A 20,084-nucleotide genomic window follows, 5' to 3' on the forward strand; every position below is an offset into this window, starting at 1 on the left:
TCGTCTTTTAAGTTTTGCACCAAGTTCAAACACTATACAACAATAATAATTTAATAAGCAAACTTGGTTTCATGCTGCAAAAGAGATAAAAAAAAAAACACCAGAAAGAAAAACATGGTTGCAAGAAGCTTCTAAGCTCAATACAATATATTTCTCATACTCAAAATCATGTAAGAAAAAAAGCAATCCCCAGAATATAAAAATATAAACTTGATACTCAGTCCAACATTATTAGGCTAAAAAGGAAAAATGTTCTTTTTATGTTGCTTTTTCAGTTGTGAAGCATACAATTTGAAGAATTAGCGATTATTGATGTTCACAACTTTATCTTTGCTAAATGAAAATTAAAAATTAATAAAATTTTTTTGATATATTTGTAAAAAATTTAAACATCTTAAAAAAAAAAAATTTATATTGTAAAAATTGTTAAAAAACAAAAACAAAGAAAATAATTAGAAGTAATGTGTATGAACTGGGACTAAAAGAAAAAAAAAAAATACGTTTTTTGTGATAGCAACTTTGTTTAACTGCGATGAAAGTCCATCAAGGTTTCCATATGTATTGGTATTTTCCTGCAAGATGATGAAAAAAAAAAAAAAATTTAGGAATCTAAAAAAATTTCAAGGCAAAAATGTGCCTGACTAAATACTTAAAAGGAGATTTGCTTTGTAAAAAAAAAAAAATTTTTTTCCAACCTTTGAGCCCTGTGCTTCTCTTTGTTCAACAGTATCCATATAATAAACAATAGCAGCATAAATGAACCGATATTGAGCCTAAAATAACAGTAAAATTAAAAAACACAGAAATCTCTAACAAATTTTTTTAATAAAAAAATATTGACTAGGTAAACACCTCAGTTTGAACCATCCCTGAACGCTGCAATCGAACTTTTTGTACAGTCCTAGGGATATCACGCTCTTCTAAGTGTCCTAAATTTCATTAATTTTAATTGTAATATTTAAAAAAAAAAACACAAAGTCAGAATATAAACTAACAAAACATTGTTGTCAATATTTAGGGATGAAAAAAAAATTTTATCATTTTTAATGTACTATATACACTAGTGTGACTAGGCACACCCTGTAAAAATGACAACTAATACCAACTTCATGTCCCCTGGAAACTCCTTTAGGAGTAAATAGTATATGAGTACAAGGTTCACCACAAGAAATTTTAAAATCAAATATGGCTGTCCAAGCGATATTTCTTCATAGATTAATTTTCTTTTGTGCATTGTTGGTTTTCTAATCTTAAAGTTCCAAAACTAAAATGCCAAATAAAGCAAAACTCATGAGGACTGCAGAAAAACAGTGGGTTTTTTATGCCTTCAGAAAGCCGACAGACAACTTACTGCATTCGCAATTGAAAGAGTGCATTTAGTTGTAAACAAAGACATTGACTTAACCAATCAAAGGGTACCTACAGGTGTCTGTAGTGGTTGCAGAAAAAAGTTGAAAGACTTGACAAGGGTGCTAGTGCAGAGTATCCTACATTGTTTAACAATACTTTTTTTAACCTTTTTTTTAAATTTTTTTTTTGGGGTTCAGTGTAAAACCTTTAAATTTTCATGTGTTCTTATAAAAATTTCTAACTTATAAAAAATTTCTAAATTTCTAAAATGTATGCATAGAGATCATACTTAACCCAACTATGATCTCTATAGACATATGTAAAAAATCATCTTTAGACATCTGTGAATTGAGATATTTTTATTGAGGTGAAATTCTAATGTTGAAAAAAAATTCTCAGCTTATTTAAAAGTTGGTCAACCACTGCATTATAATGCATCCACTTATCCATAACATTTATTATCTTAAAAGAAAAGCTAAAATTTTTGTTTGACTGTAATGAGAAATTCTAAGTAGGGGTCGTAGATTATACGGTATTTTGAATCAGAGATGTACTTTTTTTCTTCTTTTAAAATCAAATCTGTTCTGGATATATCCACAAGAGCTTTTCCAGTAACATTTTTTAATTCTAAGAATTGTTTTAACATACTGATTAGAGAATTACATCTTGTTTTAATATCCAGATAAAGCTTAAGCTCTTTTCCTAAATCAGTTTTACAAATGTTTTGAAGAATATCATTTTTAAGTGGTTATGTTCTAAATATCTTGACTGTTTTATGAACCTTTGATGAGTAACATTGCCCTCATTAAACTGGATTCCCTCATCAACAGAGCTATTACTTTCCTCATTCCAGCATTCTTGATTATCATTATCATCATCAGGATCAGGGTCAGAACCAGCTTCTTCATTTTCATCATTCTCATGATTAATTTTTCTTGAGTTGTTTCTATTGCTAAACTTTTTTTCTTATAAAGAATATCATATACTACAAGATGAATCCGATGGCGATGGCAAAGTTGGTGCTCTTTCTAAAGGCATTAAACCATCTATTCTAATCATTCGAAGACCATAGTGACATTTGTCTGATCAATCTACATTAAGACACAAGTATCTTCTAGTTCCACCTAAAGTCCACTCATCAGGAGAAATTGAAAATCTTTCTCCATTTAATTTTTTTTGCTGAAGCTCTTGAGCAATTTTTAACTTCATTAAGTTTGCATAATTCATAACATTTGCCTTTACAGCATGTCAATCATCAGGAATTTTTATTCCTTGAGCTTTCCAGCCATTTTTAATATCTTTACTACTGGCCAAAGTCACAAAAGAGATACAACCTACAGCTGTTAAATGATCTAACACCTCTTCAGTTTTGTTATCTATTTTACTAAGTAGACAGCAGAACTTGGCTGTATAGTTTTTGACTTTTTTGAAACAATTTTGGTCGGCAAAATTTATGTTTGTGTTCTAACTGATACAAGAAACCTGAAGTTGATGAATGGAATTTAAGTTCGACTGAACAATGTTTGCACTTGAATATTGATTTGCCTTTACTTTCTGATAAAAAATGCATCCAAACTTCAGAATGAATTTTTTCAAACAACATTGTAAATGGCGACCAGACTATTTATACTGCCGCACTGAAAATGTAGTTTACATTTCTTAGCAAAATCAGATAAAAATTTCTTGTCAAAAAAACACCAATTTGTTTTGATTTTTAAATCAGCAAGTTAATCAAATAATTGTTTGAAAATTAATCAGTTAACCATTAATTGTTAATTGGTTACCACTCCTAATTCTAAGCACTTTTCAGTTTGAACAGATTTTTTTCCTTACACTCAAAAAAATAAGTTAAAAACGAAAGACTCAGTGAGAAAGTCATTTAAATTCATCACTAATTGTAAGTGATTAAATCATCACTAATTGTAAGTGATTTATGGATATTTGTTTTATTTGAAAAGGTTTTCATTTGTTTTGTTTTTTATCTTCATGAAAGTTTCTTTTAGATGCTAAAAGGAAACTTTATTCAAAGCCCTTTTGAATAACAAATGAAAATGAAAAAAATATATATATACATTTTACCAGAAAAATATTTGAATTATATATTTTAATATTTTATAAATATATATTTAGCTATATTTAAATTATGTAAATATTTTAATCTTTTTAATTTTTATTTAAAAAATGTTTAATTTAAAAATATGATTAAAATTTAAAAAATAAACCTTAACTTGGCTTGTTCACCAGTATATACAGTGTATTAAGCATATTTAAAAATAAATAATTGATTTATACAAATAATATATAGATCAATAAATCTATACCTTTAATTCTGTATAAACTCATTAGCATACTAATAACTATTACTGTCCCACTTCTCCCTATACCAGCACTTATGTAAAAAGAAAAAAAAAGTAAAAAGAAATTAAATAAAAATCAATTCTAAGTAAAAAATTTTAGGTAAACTTAGAAGTCTCAAAAAAAAACCGTAAACTGTAAAGAACCACAAGTAGCAGAGTTAGACAGCAATGTTTTTAATTTACTTTAAAAGTTGTCAGACCTGCAATGAATGACTGGAGGACCTGGAAACTCAAAGGTTTTTTGAGTAGCTTCAATGAGTTGCATCATTTCTAATAAAGAGCCAGGATCTGATGGGACACCATGATCAGGCCAGCCTACAAACTGATAGTGAAATATCTTGCGAACTCCATTAGGTGAACAACCAGGTTCCTATAATTTATCATAAAAAAATAATAAAATGACCAAAAAATAATTAATTTTAAAACCTTTTCTAACTACTTACTGACTCAACTTGGATCTCTAATTGCCGAATGATATAGTCTCTGGTAACTGTTTCACCAGCATTTGTCACTTGCTTATCATCAGCAATCATAGACATTCCTGGTTCTGGCCAATATCTCACACATTTGATCTGGCATCAAAAAATAAATTTATTTGACCACCAAAAGATAAAATGTTGAATTTTGATTAAAATTTAATAAAAAAGTTTTCACTCCATTTATGGATTAACAGGTAAAATGAAGCCAAGGGTCAGTACCAATTCAACTCTTGTAAGTAATTATATGACCAGCTTGTTTATAATCTTGTTTAAAATTATAAACAAGCTGGTCATATAATTACTTACAATAGTTGTACTGCTACTAACTCCTGGCTTCATTTTACCTATTAAAAATTTTGTCATGCTAAAACTGAGAAATATTTTTAGATTTTTTTGGTTGATTTACTAGATCATGATTCTTGATGTAAAATTGAGTGAGCTGTGAATGAGCAAAATTATTCATTAACATTTACACAAATAAACTCAAAGAAATCATTTTTCCATTTTTTTATGAACTACTTTATGAATTCTCAGACTTTTAAAAATATTTTTAACTTGTAAGAATTTTTTATAAATTAGTGTTCCTTTTTTTTAAATCAATTTAGTATTTTCTATACTATCTAGTTTGCATTAATGAAATTTATTTTTTGAAAACTTTGTCATAAATTCCCAAAGAGATTTAAATTAAAACAAAGTTTTAAACCACTAACAAACTTTAAACAAACTTAGAAGTAAACTTAATAAATTTACTTGCTATAATGGACAATGTGTCTATTGTTGCAAATCTGGCACTTCTTATAAACTTAATTTGTTTAAATTTTTCTTCATTTATAAACTTTACACCAAAAAAAGAAGCTGTTCTTAAAATATTTTTAAATTTTGAATTCTACAATCCCCTAATTTCCCCCATCTGTTTACTACAAGAATAGTTAAAAAAAACCATTTTTGTAATGTTTTTAAAAAGAATTTAAACTGGTCTATTGCAACTTAACCCTGTTGAAACTAACAAAGCTCGTATCACTCAATGTTCGTTACCTTGCCCTTCTCAATTTCATTAGTGACCATTATGATTATCATAGAATTCTCTTGATAGATCATATGCCAAAAGTCATCTACTGAACTTCTCACTGGTCCTTGTGATGCAATAAATAATGCACCACTCTCATCATCCTTTAAATTAAAAAAAAACTATTTAGATAAAATGTTCATTTAAATTAGACAAATAAAGCTGATTACTTATTGTTTGAAAAAAACAAAACAAAAAAATTTGTTCAAAAATAAACTTACAAAAATATAACTGGCATTAATATAGTCAGAGCCTGTGATGTCTAGATCAACTCCTCGTAGAACAACCCTAGTATGGTCAACTATGGTTAAATGAAATATCAATTTTTAATCACAACATTAAATACTTTTCTAAAGTTTATGAATTAAGAAAAAAGAAAATCTCACATGGTAAAATGTTTTTGTATCTATTTTTCCCTCTATTTTCTGGACGTAAACCTTCATTTTTTGTGTTAGTGTTAGCTTTATCTTCATGTTGCAACCACTGAAAAAAAAATTAATGTTGATATAACTACTGTAGGCTGTAACTGCTATAAAAACATAACTTAATAAGTAACAAGACCGAAAGAGCAGAAGAAAAACACAAGTAATGAAAATAGCCATTTATAGTAATAGAAAGTATAGATTTCATATATATTATTAGTTTTTCTCTTGCTCATGTGACTTTTTCTTCTGTTGCTAACAGAAATAGAACCAGAAATGACATAAGAAATAAAATTATATCATAATACTTTTTCATTACTTCAAACTCTTTCTTGATTCTTTGATCATTTCGCAGTCGCTCTGCAGTATCACAAAGAGGCTTAAAAAAAAGAAAAATTCTTTGATAAAATAAATACTACTTAAGAAAGCTCTCTCAAACTTGATAATTTATCATAAAACATAATCAAATATTGAACAGTATACCTCTATAAGATGGATAGCTTGGTCTGAATCTTTATGAATAAGTGGATTGATGACAAAATAATTTATAAGATGTGACATAGTTGGAAATTTCAACGGCTTTGTATTGGCAATATCAAATGTTCCATCGATATACATCAACAAGAACTCAATAACAGAGCTCTGGTGCCTAAAAAGAATTTAAAAAAAGTGAGAATTTATGTCAGTATGGAATACAAAATTTCTATAGAGATTACACTAGCTACATTTAGTTAGGAAAAACACATGAATGTAGCCATAAGAACAATTGCACTCAAAAAGTGAAGATTCAGACTAACCTTACAGACAGTACAAAATTACCAGGTTGTGTGCGACTTTCACGAACAAGATAGGATCCATGCTCACCTCTCTGTTTCAAAATTAATTCTGCTTCATTACGACCAATTTCACCAAAAAACCATCTATGAAGAAAATTTCAAAATTCACCAATGATCTCTTACCAAGATAACTGACAAAGATATAGATTCTTTGCAAGTAAACCTGATCATAAAATACACATAATCTTAAGTTATTTACTTAAGTGTGGAATGACTTTATAATTTACTTAAAGTCTTTTTTTTATAAACACCCCTCCATTAGAATAATAAAAAAAAGTACAATGTAAGAATTATCCTCAGAGAATCTCTCTTATTGACAATAATTCCTTATTAATAATCCTTAATCACAACAATCCTTAATATCAATAATCCTTAATAAAATCATTATTTGTATAACCAACCAATTTTTATCTATTAATATCTATTTCATAATTGTAATTTTTTTATTTGTTTCATAATTAAAGAATTAAATTTTACTCATAAATTTATGAAAGCAAAAACATTTTACTTTTCTTGAGTTAGACCTGGATCATTTTCACCCTCATCTTGAATGAGAGGCTCTGTAAGTTGAACTGATTTATTGTTTTGGTCAAGAAACTTTGATGGATTCTGTTGATAATATTCTATAAGATCTGGTACAGAGGCAAATCCATCATTTTCATACAGACCAAAACTTTCTCCATCATTAGTAATTTTAAAGTTCCATACTTCCTTCTGACGCCTATAGGAAAACCAATAGAGTGTTGTTATTGTATATAAAAATACTTATATTGCTAGTAAGAAAAAATTATGAGTAGAATTTCAATATTATTAGAAATATTACATGTATAATAAATATTAATACATATATTGCAAGTAATTAATTAACTATATACAATATTTCTAAGTTATCTATATGTAGAAAAAATAAAATTTCCGATTAGACAACTTGCCTAACAGAAAGGGTATATGAGCCAGGTGAAGAAGTGCTTCGCCGACATAGATAACTTCCATGATTTCCTTTTTCTTTCAATAAACTTTCTGCCTCTGCTACTGTAATATTAGCAAAGAATCCCCAAGAAGATCTAATATGAAAAAAGATGTACCAGTAAAAAATAAATTAAGACCAAAAAAAAAATAAAAAATCTACTCAATTATATGCACCGGCAATCTGCCAAAAAAGTTACCTCATTTTAGTAACTTCATAAGTTCTTCTTTAATTAATTCATTATTTATACTAATCTATAATATAAATGGTGATCATTTTTATTAACTTTTTTTCACTTTTTTTAAAATCTATTAAACATAAATTTATTGTTAGCTTTACATCTGATCAACTCTTTAACCAGCTCTTCTATTGTTATACAATACATCTGAAATCATAACAAAATTCTTAACACAATTTAAGCACAGTTAGATGCTTACATAAGAATTAAATATTGTAAAATCAGTCACTTTGCAAGGGGAACAAGTTAGATTTACTAATGCAAGTGGCATAAGTAATTTATTTGTTTTTTGATTAAAAGAAAGTGTACTTTTAATCTTTTTTTAAAACTATGATTGTTAATAACTAACTTAACTACTCATAATAACTAAGATTCATAACTTTTAAAAAAGAGCCATGGCTCATGAACAAACTTTGTAATTGGATATCAAAAACAAAATATTTAAACAAATGTTTTTTCACTACAAAAACATTGAGGAAACAGTCACTAAAAACTTAAAGAGGTAAATGAGCAACAATACTATTCTGTAAAGCAGTACAAATAAATAAAAAAAACAAATTTTAAACTCCATTTTTCACTAAATAAAGTTTACAAATACTAATGTGTATGGAATACAGGATTTTAAATCAGAATGGTTGTTTTTAGCTACCAGCTTATTACGTAAACTAAACAAACTGGATTTTACTTTTTACAACTTCCCTTTTTTAAGTTAATCACCTCAAGATTTCATTGCTGTTTACTGGTACAACCTGGACAAGTGTGAAGTGTTTCGTGTATGAACATATCACAATCATTGCAAAACATCTCATGGCATTCTTTACAAATATAAACCTACAAAAATATTTGCAAATAAGATAAATTATTGATGTCTTCTTTAATAAAATGTAATCTTGAGAGGAAATTCCTCCCCAACATGGTAGTACTGAGCCAATATAAAAACTAATGAAAAGCAATGAGCCTTTTTTTTAACATTATGTAAGCATATTGTAAATTAATCATGGCATTAAAAATTACTTATAGAGAAGAGACAATATCTTGAACCCTTTGCTCTTTACAAATTCTTGAGCAAACATGACTTCTGAATATTAAGATTTTATAGAAAACATGCATTTAAAAAAACTTACAAACTTATATTAAAAAATACAAAAACATTATCAATTTTTGTTTTGAAACATTGAAATTTGCAAACAAATATTATTGGAACATTTTTTGACAAGGAGTTTTCAAGACGGTAGTTTAAAATGTTCCTAAACAATTAGATAAATGTTATTATCAAAAAAAAAGTATACAATGAACAAATATGATCAACAAAAGAGACGCTCAATAAAAGTGAGCAAATCATCTGACTTAATTAAGTTCACTGAACATTATCTTTTTATTGGAAACCAAACGATTAAACAAGGAAATTTGCAAGTTACAAAGCAAAAAGTGATAAGAAAATTTTTTTTGACTGTTCCTGTATAAGATAAAAAGAAAAGCATTAACTCTTTAAAAATACATAGTTATCAGATTACAGTTTTCATGCTAAACAAAGTTCTGAATTATAGTAAGTAAAATCAGAAATTTAATAAAAATTTCTGTTTAATACCAAACCTTTAGTCAAACGTAAAGAAAATTATCTTATAATCTACTTACAATAACATCAATACATTTTCTTTGGCATCCTTGACATATACTAAAAATAAATACAGCAAGAACTCACTTATTATAAAACTTTTAAATAAACAACAGAATGTTAAAAAAAGAAACTAAATTTTCTGTTGACTCAATTGTTGTTACTTTGAGTTTTTTTTGCTGCAAAATTTCAACATTGTATATATTTTAAGCTAAATAGCTTTATCAGTTTTTATATATTCAATGTTAATTAAAACCTATTATCTTTTATATATCCAATTTTAATTAAAACCTGATATCTTTTATATATTCAATTTTAATTAAAACTTGGTATCTTTTTTGGAACATTTATTGAAATACATAAAATTTATCAGTTTAAAATTTTAAACACATTTTTTTGGAACATTTATTGAAATACAGAAAATTTATCAGTTTAAAATCTTAAACACATTTTTTTGGAACATTTATTGAAATACAGAAAATTTATCAGTTTAAAATCTTAAACACATTTTTATTATTGATTTGTACAACTTTATGCTTCTAATTAATATAGTTAAAAGTAATACCTATTTTTTATAATTGTGGTATCATTACGACGAATTTCTTCAAAAGGAGGTAGAGGAAAGAGATGCTGATATGAACGAGCCAAATGAGGAGCAGAAACAAGTGTTAATCCTTACAAAAATAACCATAAAATGCTCCGACAAATAAAAGAACTTTTTATTTAACAATAAAGGAGATTTACCATTTAAAATAGTCATTACAAAATGTTTAAAATATTTCCATGTTAACACAGACTTAAAAAACACAGCATTTTAAAAATGTTTCCAACTTACCACAGACTTTACATTCCACAGGAAGCTCACAATATTTATTTTTGCACTAAAAAAGGATAAAAAAATTCTTAAAGTTCATCCTTGTAATCATGGGATAAACTTCTGAGATTAAAGATATACCAAATTGGTGCAAAAAATGTCAAAATCGTCTATATGTTTGCAAAGCATTAAGTCGTAAATAATAAATGTTATATAAATAATTATGCAGCTCCTAAAACAGACCTGAGGACAAAAGTAGCCCATGCAACTGAAACCTTGCATACTTTTTAGGTCGATGTGACTGAAATAAGAAGAGAAAGAAAAAATAAACCAAATGATACAACAGTATTTAACTATTGGTTAATCATAACTATTAGTTTTAACTAAAAAAATAATTAAATAAGCAAAGGAAAAAGACAGAAAATTTAGAATTCAATTAAGTTTTTATAAAAGAACATATACCTCTACAAAGTCTCTATCATCACACTCTTTCCTGAAAAAGCATTCACTTATAATAACTTATAAACTAAGTTAAACACTTAAAGATTAAACTGACTTACCATAGACATAAAGCTGGATAAGTATTTGAAATGTGCTGAGGAAAACCTAAATGTAATTAAAATAGCATCAATTTAAAGGCAAAAACTGAAGAGTGTTTATTAAACTAATTTTTGCAAAAGTAAATGCAGTACGAAATTTTAATAAGGTGAATTTTATAATAAATTATTTAGTGATTTATTTAAAAAAAAGACAAAAAAGTTTAAACAAAATTAACAAAAGAAAAAGTTTATCTGAGGTTTACAACAAAAATTACGAAGAAAAAAAGCAAATTTTATAATTATACTGGTCTTGGCACTGAACATTAACACAAAGCGTTAAATTAACAGTTTTATATTGAAATAAAAAACTGTTAATTTTACGCTTTGTGTTAATGTTCAGCCTCTGATAGAGTACAATTTATGTGTAAGGGCCCCTTTTAAAATTGTATTGCTTGCTTCAACTGTAAAATTTATTTTCTGATAGAATAAGGTGTCTTTCAAATGTGTTTTTGAAGGTGTATAAATTTGACCATTTGACCAAAAATTGTGTGAGTTATACAAATCTTTGTAAAAAAAACTTTCCAATATGCCTACTGAGCTACTGCCAACTTGTACTCTTGGTTACAAACATTATTCTGAATAATTTGTATTTGCAAATCTTTTGATTTATATATATTCTTATACAATTTAAAAGTTTTTTTTAATAATAATAATAATAATAATAATAATAATAATAATAATAATAATAATAATAATAATAATAATAATAATAATAATAATAATAATAACAATAATAATAATATTAATAATAATAATAGTAATAATAATAATAATAATAATAATAATAATAATAATAATAATAATAATAATAATAATAATAATAATAGTAATAATAATAATAATAATAACAATAACAACAACAATAACAACAACAATAACAACAACAATAACAACAACAATAACAACAACAATAACAACAACAATGATAATAATAAAAACAACAAGTAAAACATTATAGCACACCTAGTATATTTCTACTACATATATATTTTTTATATTACTATGTATAGTTCTAAAAACTTGCATAATTATAGAATCTATGACTTAATTCTTCAAAGTTCAAGGTTTTAAAAAATTGTATTTTTAGATATTAATTTTTTACTTTATTCCTTAAAATGTTAACAATCAACTTAAATATAATTTAAAATATTTTGAAAACAACCTACCCATTCTTACAAGAGATGCTTCAACATTTAACTAAAAGGGCAACAAATTTATTTGTTAAAATGTAAAACACTTATTTGCTACATAGTATATTTCAATATTTATACAGGAGAAAAAATACTTTAGCAGCAGGAGGACGAATGTGCTCCAGTAACAGATCATTGCAATGCTTCTCATCTAAGATAACGTTGTATATACCTAAAGGCATTTTCAAACAAAAATATCTAAAGATTTTTTAAAAGAAACATGAAAGATGCTCCAAAATATTAATTATCTTTCATATTTATGATGATCAAGAATATAATAATTTTAAGAGTAAAAAAAAAAAAGAAAAAGAAAAAAAAAAAAAAAAAAAAAAAAAAAAGTTTTTTTGAAGAAAATAAATGCAAACCATTTGTTTCAGTTGAAATAGTTTTGCAAAGTTTGATTTCAGCTGATAACCCGAGCACTGAACAGCGAATGTTTTCATTCTTTAGATTCTAAGAATATTCAGAGTGATCTTACAAACTTAGAGATCTCTACAATAAAAATCTTAAAACTGCTTTGGTACATTTAAAAATCAATTGATAATTACATTTATAGTTGTAAAAATATCACCGGGATCACAAGTGGTTAAACTACCAAATAAAATCAAAATCTCTCTACTCGCATGTTTGGGAAGGTGGCTAAAAGAAAAACAGAAGTTATTTTAAACCAAATTAAAAGATTGTTATCATTTCAGGCAAATTAAAAACAAAATAATTCATATGCTTTTTACCTCAAAAACTGAAGAGCTAAATCAAGGCTGTTCTGAAGAGAAGGTTCTCCTTCTGGCCCAGATTTTACTGCTTGCTGCAAGGCAGCTATGTGATTATTTGGGTTTCCTAAAAAAGTCAAACAAATTATTGGAATCTATGTGGATATATTTATTAAGGAACATCAAAGAACTAAAACAAAATAGACTCAACCACTCAAGTCAGTAATCTTTTCTGCTCTTTTATTGCGTGTAACAATTATGCCCAACTACAAATAAAAAGCAGTACAATATTTGACAAAAATATTGATTATGTGAAAACAACAATAAAATAATTATAAGGGCAGTTAGTTATAAGACAAAATAATTTTATTTAAGTTTTAAATAACACTTTTGTTTTAGCTATATGATATTTTAGCTATATGATATTTTTTTAAATACTGATCATAACTGTTAAGTAATATGGCTTGATTTGCTTACATTGAACTCACAAAATGGAGTTAATAACAAGGTGAAAAAAGATTTACTTTTGTAAATTTCTAAAAAAATTCTAAAATCTCAGAATTCTTATAAGACATACCTGAGATATTGGATTTTGATCAAAGTATTCAACAATGAAATTCTCAAGAAGCTAAAAAAAATCTATATTTCTTTTAATAATTCATAAAAATTCCATAACATAATAAAGAAAAAAACACAATCAGGATTTTGAACATGTAGTGTGATCCTACTTTTTACAATTTAAAAAAATCACAAATATAAAAAAATAGTAGACTTCATTTTGATATAAAAAAATTTACAACATTTTCATAAAAAACTTAACAAGTAAAAACCTTTAAAAAATGAATTTTATAACTGTTTAAAGTTATCTTAATTTAAATAAAATCCCTTTTTCCCCTTCTTTTCCCCTACTAAAAATCCCTTTTCCCCCTATTATTGAAGATGAAGGAAAAGATTTCTACTTTAAAAATGATTGCAAAATGCACACAACTTTTCTTTTTAAATTTTACCTTTGAAAGACAGACCAAGCGTGAAGGACGTAACAAATCGCTTTCTTTCATAGACTTTGACATATCCAAAATTACATAAAGATGACGCATCTAAATAATTGGAAAATAAATAATAAGAGAAACTGATTAAAACTAAAATAGGATTAAGAATTTACATATACAGTGCAATCTCTCTAATTCAAATCTCCTTAATTCAAAAACCTCCATAATTCGATTAATTGCAAAGTCACCATGAAATGCTTTTAAGAAAAATCAACTTTCTATAATTCAAAAACCAGTCTAATTTGAACTTTTATTTTTCCCCATAAAATTCGAATTAGAGAGATTCTACAGCTAAAATTTAAAACCAATATCAACAAATGAAACAATATCAGTAAGGAAAATAGTACATAAAATACGCTTAATTAAAAGCACCAATTTGTTTTAGAACAATTTTTAGGGTTTTATAAGTCATTATAATCAAGAAGTATAAACAAAAAAATTTAGAAAAGAAATTTAGAAAAAATACAAAATTATCAATGAAAACTTCAGTTTAGAAAACAGTCAGATAGAAGAATGCTTACCATACCAAGCCTGACATTTCCTTTGCGAATAAGTAACCTAAAAAGTAAATAGTAAAAAAAATCAATGCAATTACAGTCTAAATTACAGTTTTAAACAAAAATTTAGTGGACTATCAACAAACGAAGCTTATCAAAATAAAAAAAAAAACCTTTTTCGTTTAGCTTGATGAACAATTTTATCAATGGAAGCTTGCAATAGTCCATCATCATCTTCTTGAATAGCTTCCCTGAAAAAGATTAATATTATCTTCAGCTAAAGCAAAAGCAATTCAAATAGCAACTTTATTTTACAGATTTTATACAACTTTAAAACAAGCGGGTCATCATTAAAATGTTTAGCAAAATTGATTTATTTTACAAAGAATCTTTTTTGCAATCTGTACATTTTTTATTTGTGAAGTTTGCAGCATTTATTACCACAGATCAATTATCAATGCTGTAAGCACAATGCATTAAGGTTAACAAATGTCACTGTAACTAACAGTTTTCATTTCAGATGAAACGTAAAATATTTACTTAAATGACATATAGTAGACATTTGTTGCAAGTAACATTTTAGGGAACTATCAAATTGAAAACCAGAGAAGCAATGTTTCATCAAAAATAAAGAACTACTTATGTTTGCATCTTCAAAGAGCTTTAATGATTATTAAACAAACTATTTAAAAATTGTTAAACAAAGTATAGAAACTATTTTATTAACAGGCTCAAAACAGTTTCTTTAAAAAATAAAACTTATTTGCTCCCATTGTGAATATTGATCATAGGAGCAGTATAACATTTTTAGGCAATCACTCACAACATTTTTCAATAGAAAAATGAGTTTTAAATTTATTACTATTACTATTACTATTATCATTATTATAATTATAAATATTATTATTATAAGTTAAGAAAAATTGTAATTAAATTCTAATTAAAAATTAATTTTAAAAAACACACTTAAATTGTATTTTTATCAATTGTATATTTCTCATAAAGAAACATTAATTGAGAATCTTTTAGGATTTTGCTAAAGAACAAAAAAAGAAAAAAAACAAAACAAAAAACTATCTAGTATATATAGCTTGCTATGTATACTAGATGTAAATGTACAATCCAAATTCAAAAAAACAGCATGCGTAGTTTATAAAAAACGATGTTTCTCCTGGCAAAATATCCTGTCGAAAATAAAAAAAAATGAAACCTACCAGGTTTTCTCATATTCATTAAGCCAACGAAAATTTGCTTCGTCTTCAGCAGTTCCCATATTTTAAATATGTTTTTTTATTATCTAAAGTATTTTTATTATTTCTTGAATGAGTGCTGTGTATACGCTCTCTAATAAATATCTGACTGCGCTTTACTGCGGACGCGTCGAATATTTATTATGTGATATAAGCCTACTAGAACTATTTTTAGAACAATGTTATGAATCCAACCCTTCTCTTCAAAAAATAATGCCTCTCCCCTTCTCTTTAAAAGAAAAATTTACACTGCTTATATTACTTAGTTTAAGTGAAACTATCTATAAAACTTAATTCTTAGAGCAATATTATACCAAAATATAAATTTTTTCAACCAAAAAGCTTAGTATTTAACAAAGTTTTTAACGAGCCGATTTCTTAATTTATAGGTATCATCGATTTTTTTATTTTATTTTTTATTTCTATTTAACTTTTATAACTAATAAAACTTTTAATTTAAAATTCAAAGAATACAACTTCGGAGTTGTTATAAGCCTATTTTAGCAGTATAATATATGTAGCTACATGAAGATATAATTCATTTAACAAGGGGCTTGATGAGACCTTCAAGTGTATGACGAAATGTGTTTGAAAAGAGGCCTCAAAAACAGGGCCAACCTACATTTTAATTTTGCTCTTCTGCATTAATAAAAAAATATAAATATATTTTTACTTGAGTTCTATTGAAAGGTGAATTCATTTTACAGGATTTTGGTGAACTCGATAACCTATTTGCGTATCGAGTTCACTAAAATCCTGTAAGATAAGAGCATTCGTGAAAAACCAAATTTAATGAACTTTAGTTCTTTCCTTTTTTTACTGAGCTACTAGGAATGGCTCTTAGGAGTTAATATATTAAAGAAATTTGGGAAAACTCTTGCTCATACAAAAGGACGGTTTTATAGAAGAGAGCTACTCAAAAAAAAAAAAAAAAAAAAAAAAAAAATTGGAAATTAAAGTCACAATCATTAAAAACAGCAGCAGTTTTTGATAGAAACAAAGGGTTTGAAAAAACTAAGTTGATGTAACTTCGTCCGAATTAGAGATTGAAGATAAACAATTTGAAGCTTTTTTTTTTTTTTTTTTTTTCATCATCCCATCAGCTGGGAGGTAAATTAGCAATCATAAAATTACAAATATTTTGGTACTATAGCCTATAATAAGAGGAAAAATTTTTATCAGGACAATGCAATTAAAATGACTAAAACCCTCATTTGAATGAGAATCTTACTGCTGTAATCGCTTTTTATTGGAGCAGCTATATGGTGCATGCCGTTTCTCGATTAGATGAACTTCAGCCCTAAAAAACTCTTGTATTTATTTGTGTATCAAGGATATCGCTTAGGCTGCCATGACAGTATTTATTAGGCACCGCCGATTCGGTTCGTAAAATCCGCAAAAAGCCAATCCGACTTATTTTGCGGATTAAAATAGTCAGTTCGTAAAAATTTTTCGGATTAATAATCCGAAAACTAATTTACGAACCACTAGCGAATTTTTTTTTTGCTGATTCACTTCGCTGTTCGGATTATCAATTCGAAAAATTTTTACGAACCACTAGCGGATTTTTTTTTTTGCGGATTCTCTTTGCTGTTCGGATTATTAATCCGAAAAATTTTTACAAATCAATTTAACTTTAATTCGTTTAGCGAATTATACGAATCGCGTTCCGTTCGCGTCACCATTAAATGGTGTGGTCCAAAAAAATTACGTTTTTATTATGTGCGCGTCCTATAAATAGTGGATTTCTTTTTTATTTTCAATCAGTTGTATTTGGAAATCTTAACCTACAACAATTCGTTCAACAGATCAAGTCTACTATTCTTCACCTACATTTATTACGGTAAGCCATTATTATATTAATTTGATTTAAAAGTTAAGAATATTTCAAACTGAATTTTTGCGGTTTTTTTTTTTTTTTTTTTGTGGATCGAATTCCTTTGCGAATTATTTCGCTTTGCGGATTGCTTCAATTAGTGGATTGGTCCGATAAAATTTATATTGTAATATTTCTTCTACTTAAATATTAACAGAAATAAAAATAGAAATAGAGATAAAAACTAGTTTGAAAAATTGTTACGCTCATTTCAATAATTAAGGCAAATAATTAGTTCTTTTATTGAAAACTTTATGCATGCCTCTAAAATATCATTTATTGTTAAGACGAATATTAAGGAAAATTTTCAAATAACTTAATAAATAATTAGTTCTTTTTCGGAAACTGTTTGTATGCATAAAAAACTATCACGTTTTATTAAGGCAAATATTAAGGAAATATTGAGGCAAATATTTCAATAAAAAGTCAGTAAATCGAAAATGTGATTTGATCCGTGTTTTCGAATTTTTAATCCGAAAAGTAATCCTTATAAACAATCTGATCCGTTTTTGTGGGTTTTAAATTCAATAAATAATCCGAAATATTCGTCCGATCCGATATGGCAAACTCAATCCGATTCGTTTCTTTTTTTTTTTTTTTTCACTTTTTTTTTCTTTTCAGATGCCTAAGCTGTCTAATATTTGGGAATTCTTCAACAATGTGGAGGAAAACAAGGCAAAATGCAAGGCCTGTGGCAAAATATACTTAATCAATAAAAGCACCACAAGTCCTTTAAGGAACCATTTGAAAAGAGTCCACTTGAATTTATATAAACAATTAGAAAGGAAAGACAAGCAAAAATCAACAATACCAGACATTTTTGATGAGCTTGCCTCTGAAGACTCAGATTTTGAACAAACACAAGAAAGAGGAAAAAAGAGGAGATGTCCACAAACACAAAAAGATACACCAGTATCGCCACAGCCTGGACCAAGTGGAACTTGTGGCACTTTCAACACACAGACACTGCAAGGCAGAAAACAGGCTACCAAACCTGAATGGGAAGTTACTGACATCAATCAAATAAGAACTGTTGTTGACATTACTAAATGGGTGATTGAGGACACTCAACCATTTTCTATTGTAGAAACTGACGCATTCACCCGGATGATGAGAACTGCAACCAACGGTCAATTCAGAGCCATTACAGCAAAGAATATATCTACAAAATACATTCCTCTCCTTTTTAAATTCATCAAGGAACAAGTAAAAAACATTTTCAATTCAGACAAGTCAAATCTTGATGGAGTGGCCTTTACATCCGGCGTGTGGACCACTGATCACACCAATTTGTCTTTCATGAGCCTTACACTCCACTATATAGATTCAAAGTTCCAATTAAAGCGCTTCTCGGTAGAAATGTCCTACTTCCCCGAACAACATACTGCCGACAATATTGCCAAGAAGCTCAATGAATCTATCAACAAACTGGAACTTGATTTTGGAGTCAAAACCTGGATAACAGTCGACGGTGCAGCTAATGTCCAAGCAGGTGTTAGGAAATCAATTGGGGTTCAAAGTGCAATTTGGTGTGTCGACCACCGTCTAAATCTAGTTGTCAGTGGTGCTGTCGATGATAAAAGATGTCCAAAATGGTCAATTCTCAACCACAAAATAACAAAATTAGTAGGTCACTTCAACCAGTCCTCTCAAAAAGCTATGACTTTAGTTAATGCTGCCAAAGCCTTAAAAAACTCCAGAACGAAGTTAGTACAGAGATGCCCCACAAGATGGAACTCTGACCTCCATCAAATGGAGTCTGTGGTGGATCTTCTTCCGGCGATGCATTCTTTAAAGAATCCGAACCCTACTGTTTCTGGAGGTTGTAAGTTGACAGATCTTTTACCAACAGATGATGAAGTGGAATCTATTCAATCTGTCATCCGGCTTCTGAGAGGCTTCTCAGAATTCTCTGAGAAATGCAGCAGTGAAAAGAATGTTAGCATCTGTTCCGTTATTAATTGCCTATACAACATCAGAGGAAGATTAGCAAGGGAGATAATCAAGCCAAAAACCGAGGTGTCATCAGAGCTTGCTCACTACTTCAATGAAGATCTAAACAAAAGATTCGAAGGGGAGTTGATGAATATTGAATTTTCTATAGCTCATTTTTTAGATCCTAACAGCAACGGCATGTGCTTTGTGGATGAGGGGGAAAAATTTGAAGTAGTCAAAACTGCAGTAAAAAAAGCTATGGAAGAACTGTCAAAAAAAGAAATTTTGGCTAGCCAAAGCACTCCTTCCCCTTCAATGTTGGATGATGAAGATGATGACGGCTTTGATTTCACTGAACAACTGAGGAAGAAAGTGTTTGATGCAGGTTACATTAATCCTGGAGGTGAAACAAGTACCAAGAAAGCCATTTCTGCTGAAATTGAGGGGTATTTGAATTCAAAACCGGTTCCAGCAAATACAAATGTACTGGAATTCTGGAAACAAAACCAGTATATTTACCCAATAATGTCAAGGCTGGCCAGAAAAAACCTCTGTATACCTGCTGCATCATCAACATCTGAAAGAGTTTTCTCAACAGCAGGGAATATATACAGCTCTAGAAGAACCAATCTTTCAATCTCAAAGGTTGAGATGTTGGTATATATGAAAGAAAACACTAAGCAACTCAGTAAAATTCAAGACATTGTGTGGCCAGGAAATGAATTTGGAAAATGATTAACTTTCAGTGTGATTTTGACTTTTTTTTATTTCTTAACAAGGAAATCATTTCGTTTCATTGTAAATTTGAATATTATAAATAAATAAAAATGAATC

The 20,084-nt window shown here is 27.7% G+C and overlaps 2 protein-coding genes across 3 annotated transcripts; both read right to left on the reverse strand.

Annotated features, from left to right (window-relative positions):
• Positions 1-118: 118 nt before the first annotated feature.
• Positions 119-8,129, reverse strand: LOC145185078 (tyrosine-protein phosphatase non-receptor type 11-like). The gene is made up of 16 exons (XM_090098785.1): positions 7,677-8,129; positions 7,443-7,574; positions 7,019-7,231; positions 6,472-6,594; positions 6,158-6,323; positions 5,994-6,053; positions 5,639-5,735; positions 5,474-5,553; positions 5,222-5,356; positions 4,151-4,279; positions 3,908-4,077; positions 3,672-3,739; positions 853-929; positions 696-773; positions 501-572; positions 119-333 (listed from the first exon to the last, which is right to left on the reverse strand). Exons 1-16 carry the CDS (start codon positions 7,679-7,681, stop codon positions 325-327), a joined length of 1,614 nt encoding a protein of 537 aa, XP_089954911.1. The 5' UTR covers positions 7,682-8,129; the 3' UTR covers positions 119-324.
• Positions 8,130-8,273: 144 nt separating this feature from the next.
• LOC145185213 (general transcription factor IIH subunit 2-like) lies at positions 8,274-15,556 on the reverse strand. Of its 2 annotated transcripts, XR_016455935.1 has the most exons (18): positions 15,404-15,556; positions 14,363-14,440; positions 14,214-14,250; positions 13,651-13,740; positions 13,221-13,271; positions 12,855-12,909; positions 12,665-12,770; positions 12,482-12,572; positions 12,299-12,386; positions 12,029-12,105; positions 11,910-11,940; positions 10,705-10,750; positions 10,607-10,637; positions 10,388-10,445; positions 10,166-10,211; positions 9,896-10,004; positions 9,351-9,390; positions 8,274-8,546 (listed from the first exon to the last, which is right to left on the reverse strand). XR_016455935.1 is itself a non-coding variant. In XM_090098789.1 (17 exons), exons 1-17 carry the CDS (start codon positions 15,460-15,462, stop codon positions 8,442-8,444), a joined length of 1,167 nt encoding a protein of 388 aa, XP_089954915.1. In that variant the 5' UTR covers positions 15,463-15,556; the 3' UTR covers positions 8,274-8,441. The 2 variants fall into 2 exon arrangements, 1 of the variants encoding a protein (XP_089954915.1); XM_090098789.1 differs by lacking the exon at positions 10,607-10,637.
• Positions 15,557-20,084: the final 4,528 nt, after the last annotated feature.

This window comes from Hydra viridissima, unplaced genomic scaffold, assembly GCF_058129835.1.
Source record: "Hydra viridissima isolate aposymbiotic clone 2 unplaced genomic scaffold, HvirCarnegie_v1 scaffold_9, whole genome shotgun sequence".
NCBI classification, from domain to species: domain Eukaryota; kingdom Metazoa; phylum Cnidaria; class Hydrozoa; order Anthoathecata; family Hydridae; genus Hydra; species Hydra viridissima.

Excerpts from the sequence above, each read along its gene's own strand:
- LOC145185078 (XM_090098785.1), bottom strand. Across the intron at positions 7,232-7,442 it reads TCATATACCCTTTCTGTTAG|GCGTCAGAAGGAAGTATGGA; the intron begins GCAAGTTGTCTA and ends GTTTTCCTATAG. Across the intron at positions 930-3,671 it reads GAGTTTATACAGAATTAAAG|GACACTTAGAAGAGCGTGAT; the intron begins GTATAGATTTAT and ends AATGAAATTTAG.
- LOC145185213 (XM_090098789.1), bottom strand. The coding sequence starts at position 15,462 with ATGGGAACTGCTGAAGACGAAGCAAATTTTCGTTGGCTTAATGAATAT. Across the intron at positions 13,272-13,650 it reads GCTTGGTCTGTCTTTCAAAG|CTTCTTGAGAATTTCATTGT; the intron begins GTAAAATTTAAA and ends GATTTTTTTTAG. Across the intron at positions 10,751-11,909 it reads AGCATCTCTTGTAAGAATGG|GTTTTCCTCAGCACATTTCA; the intron begins GTAGGTTGTTTT and ends AATTACATTTAG.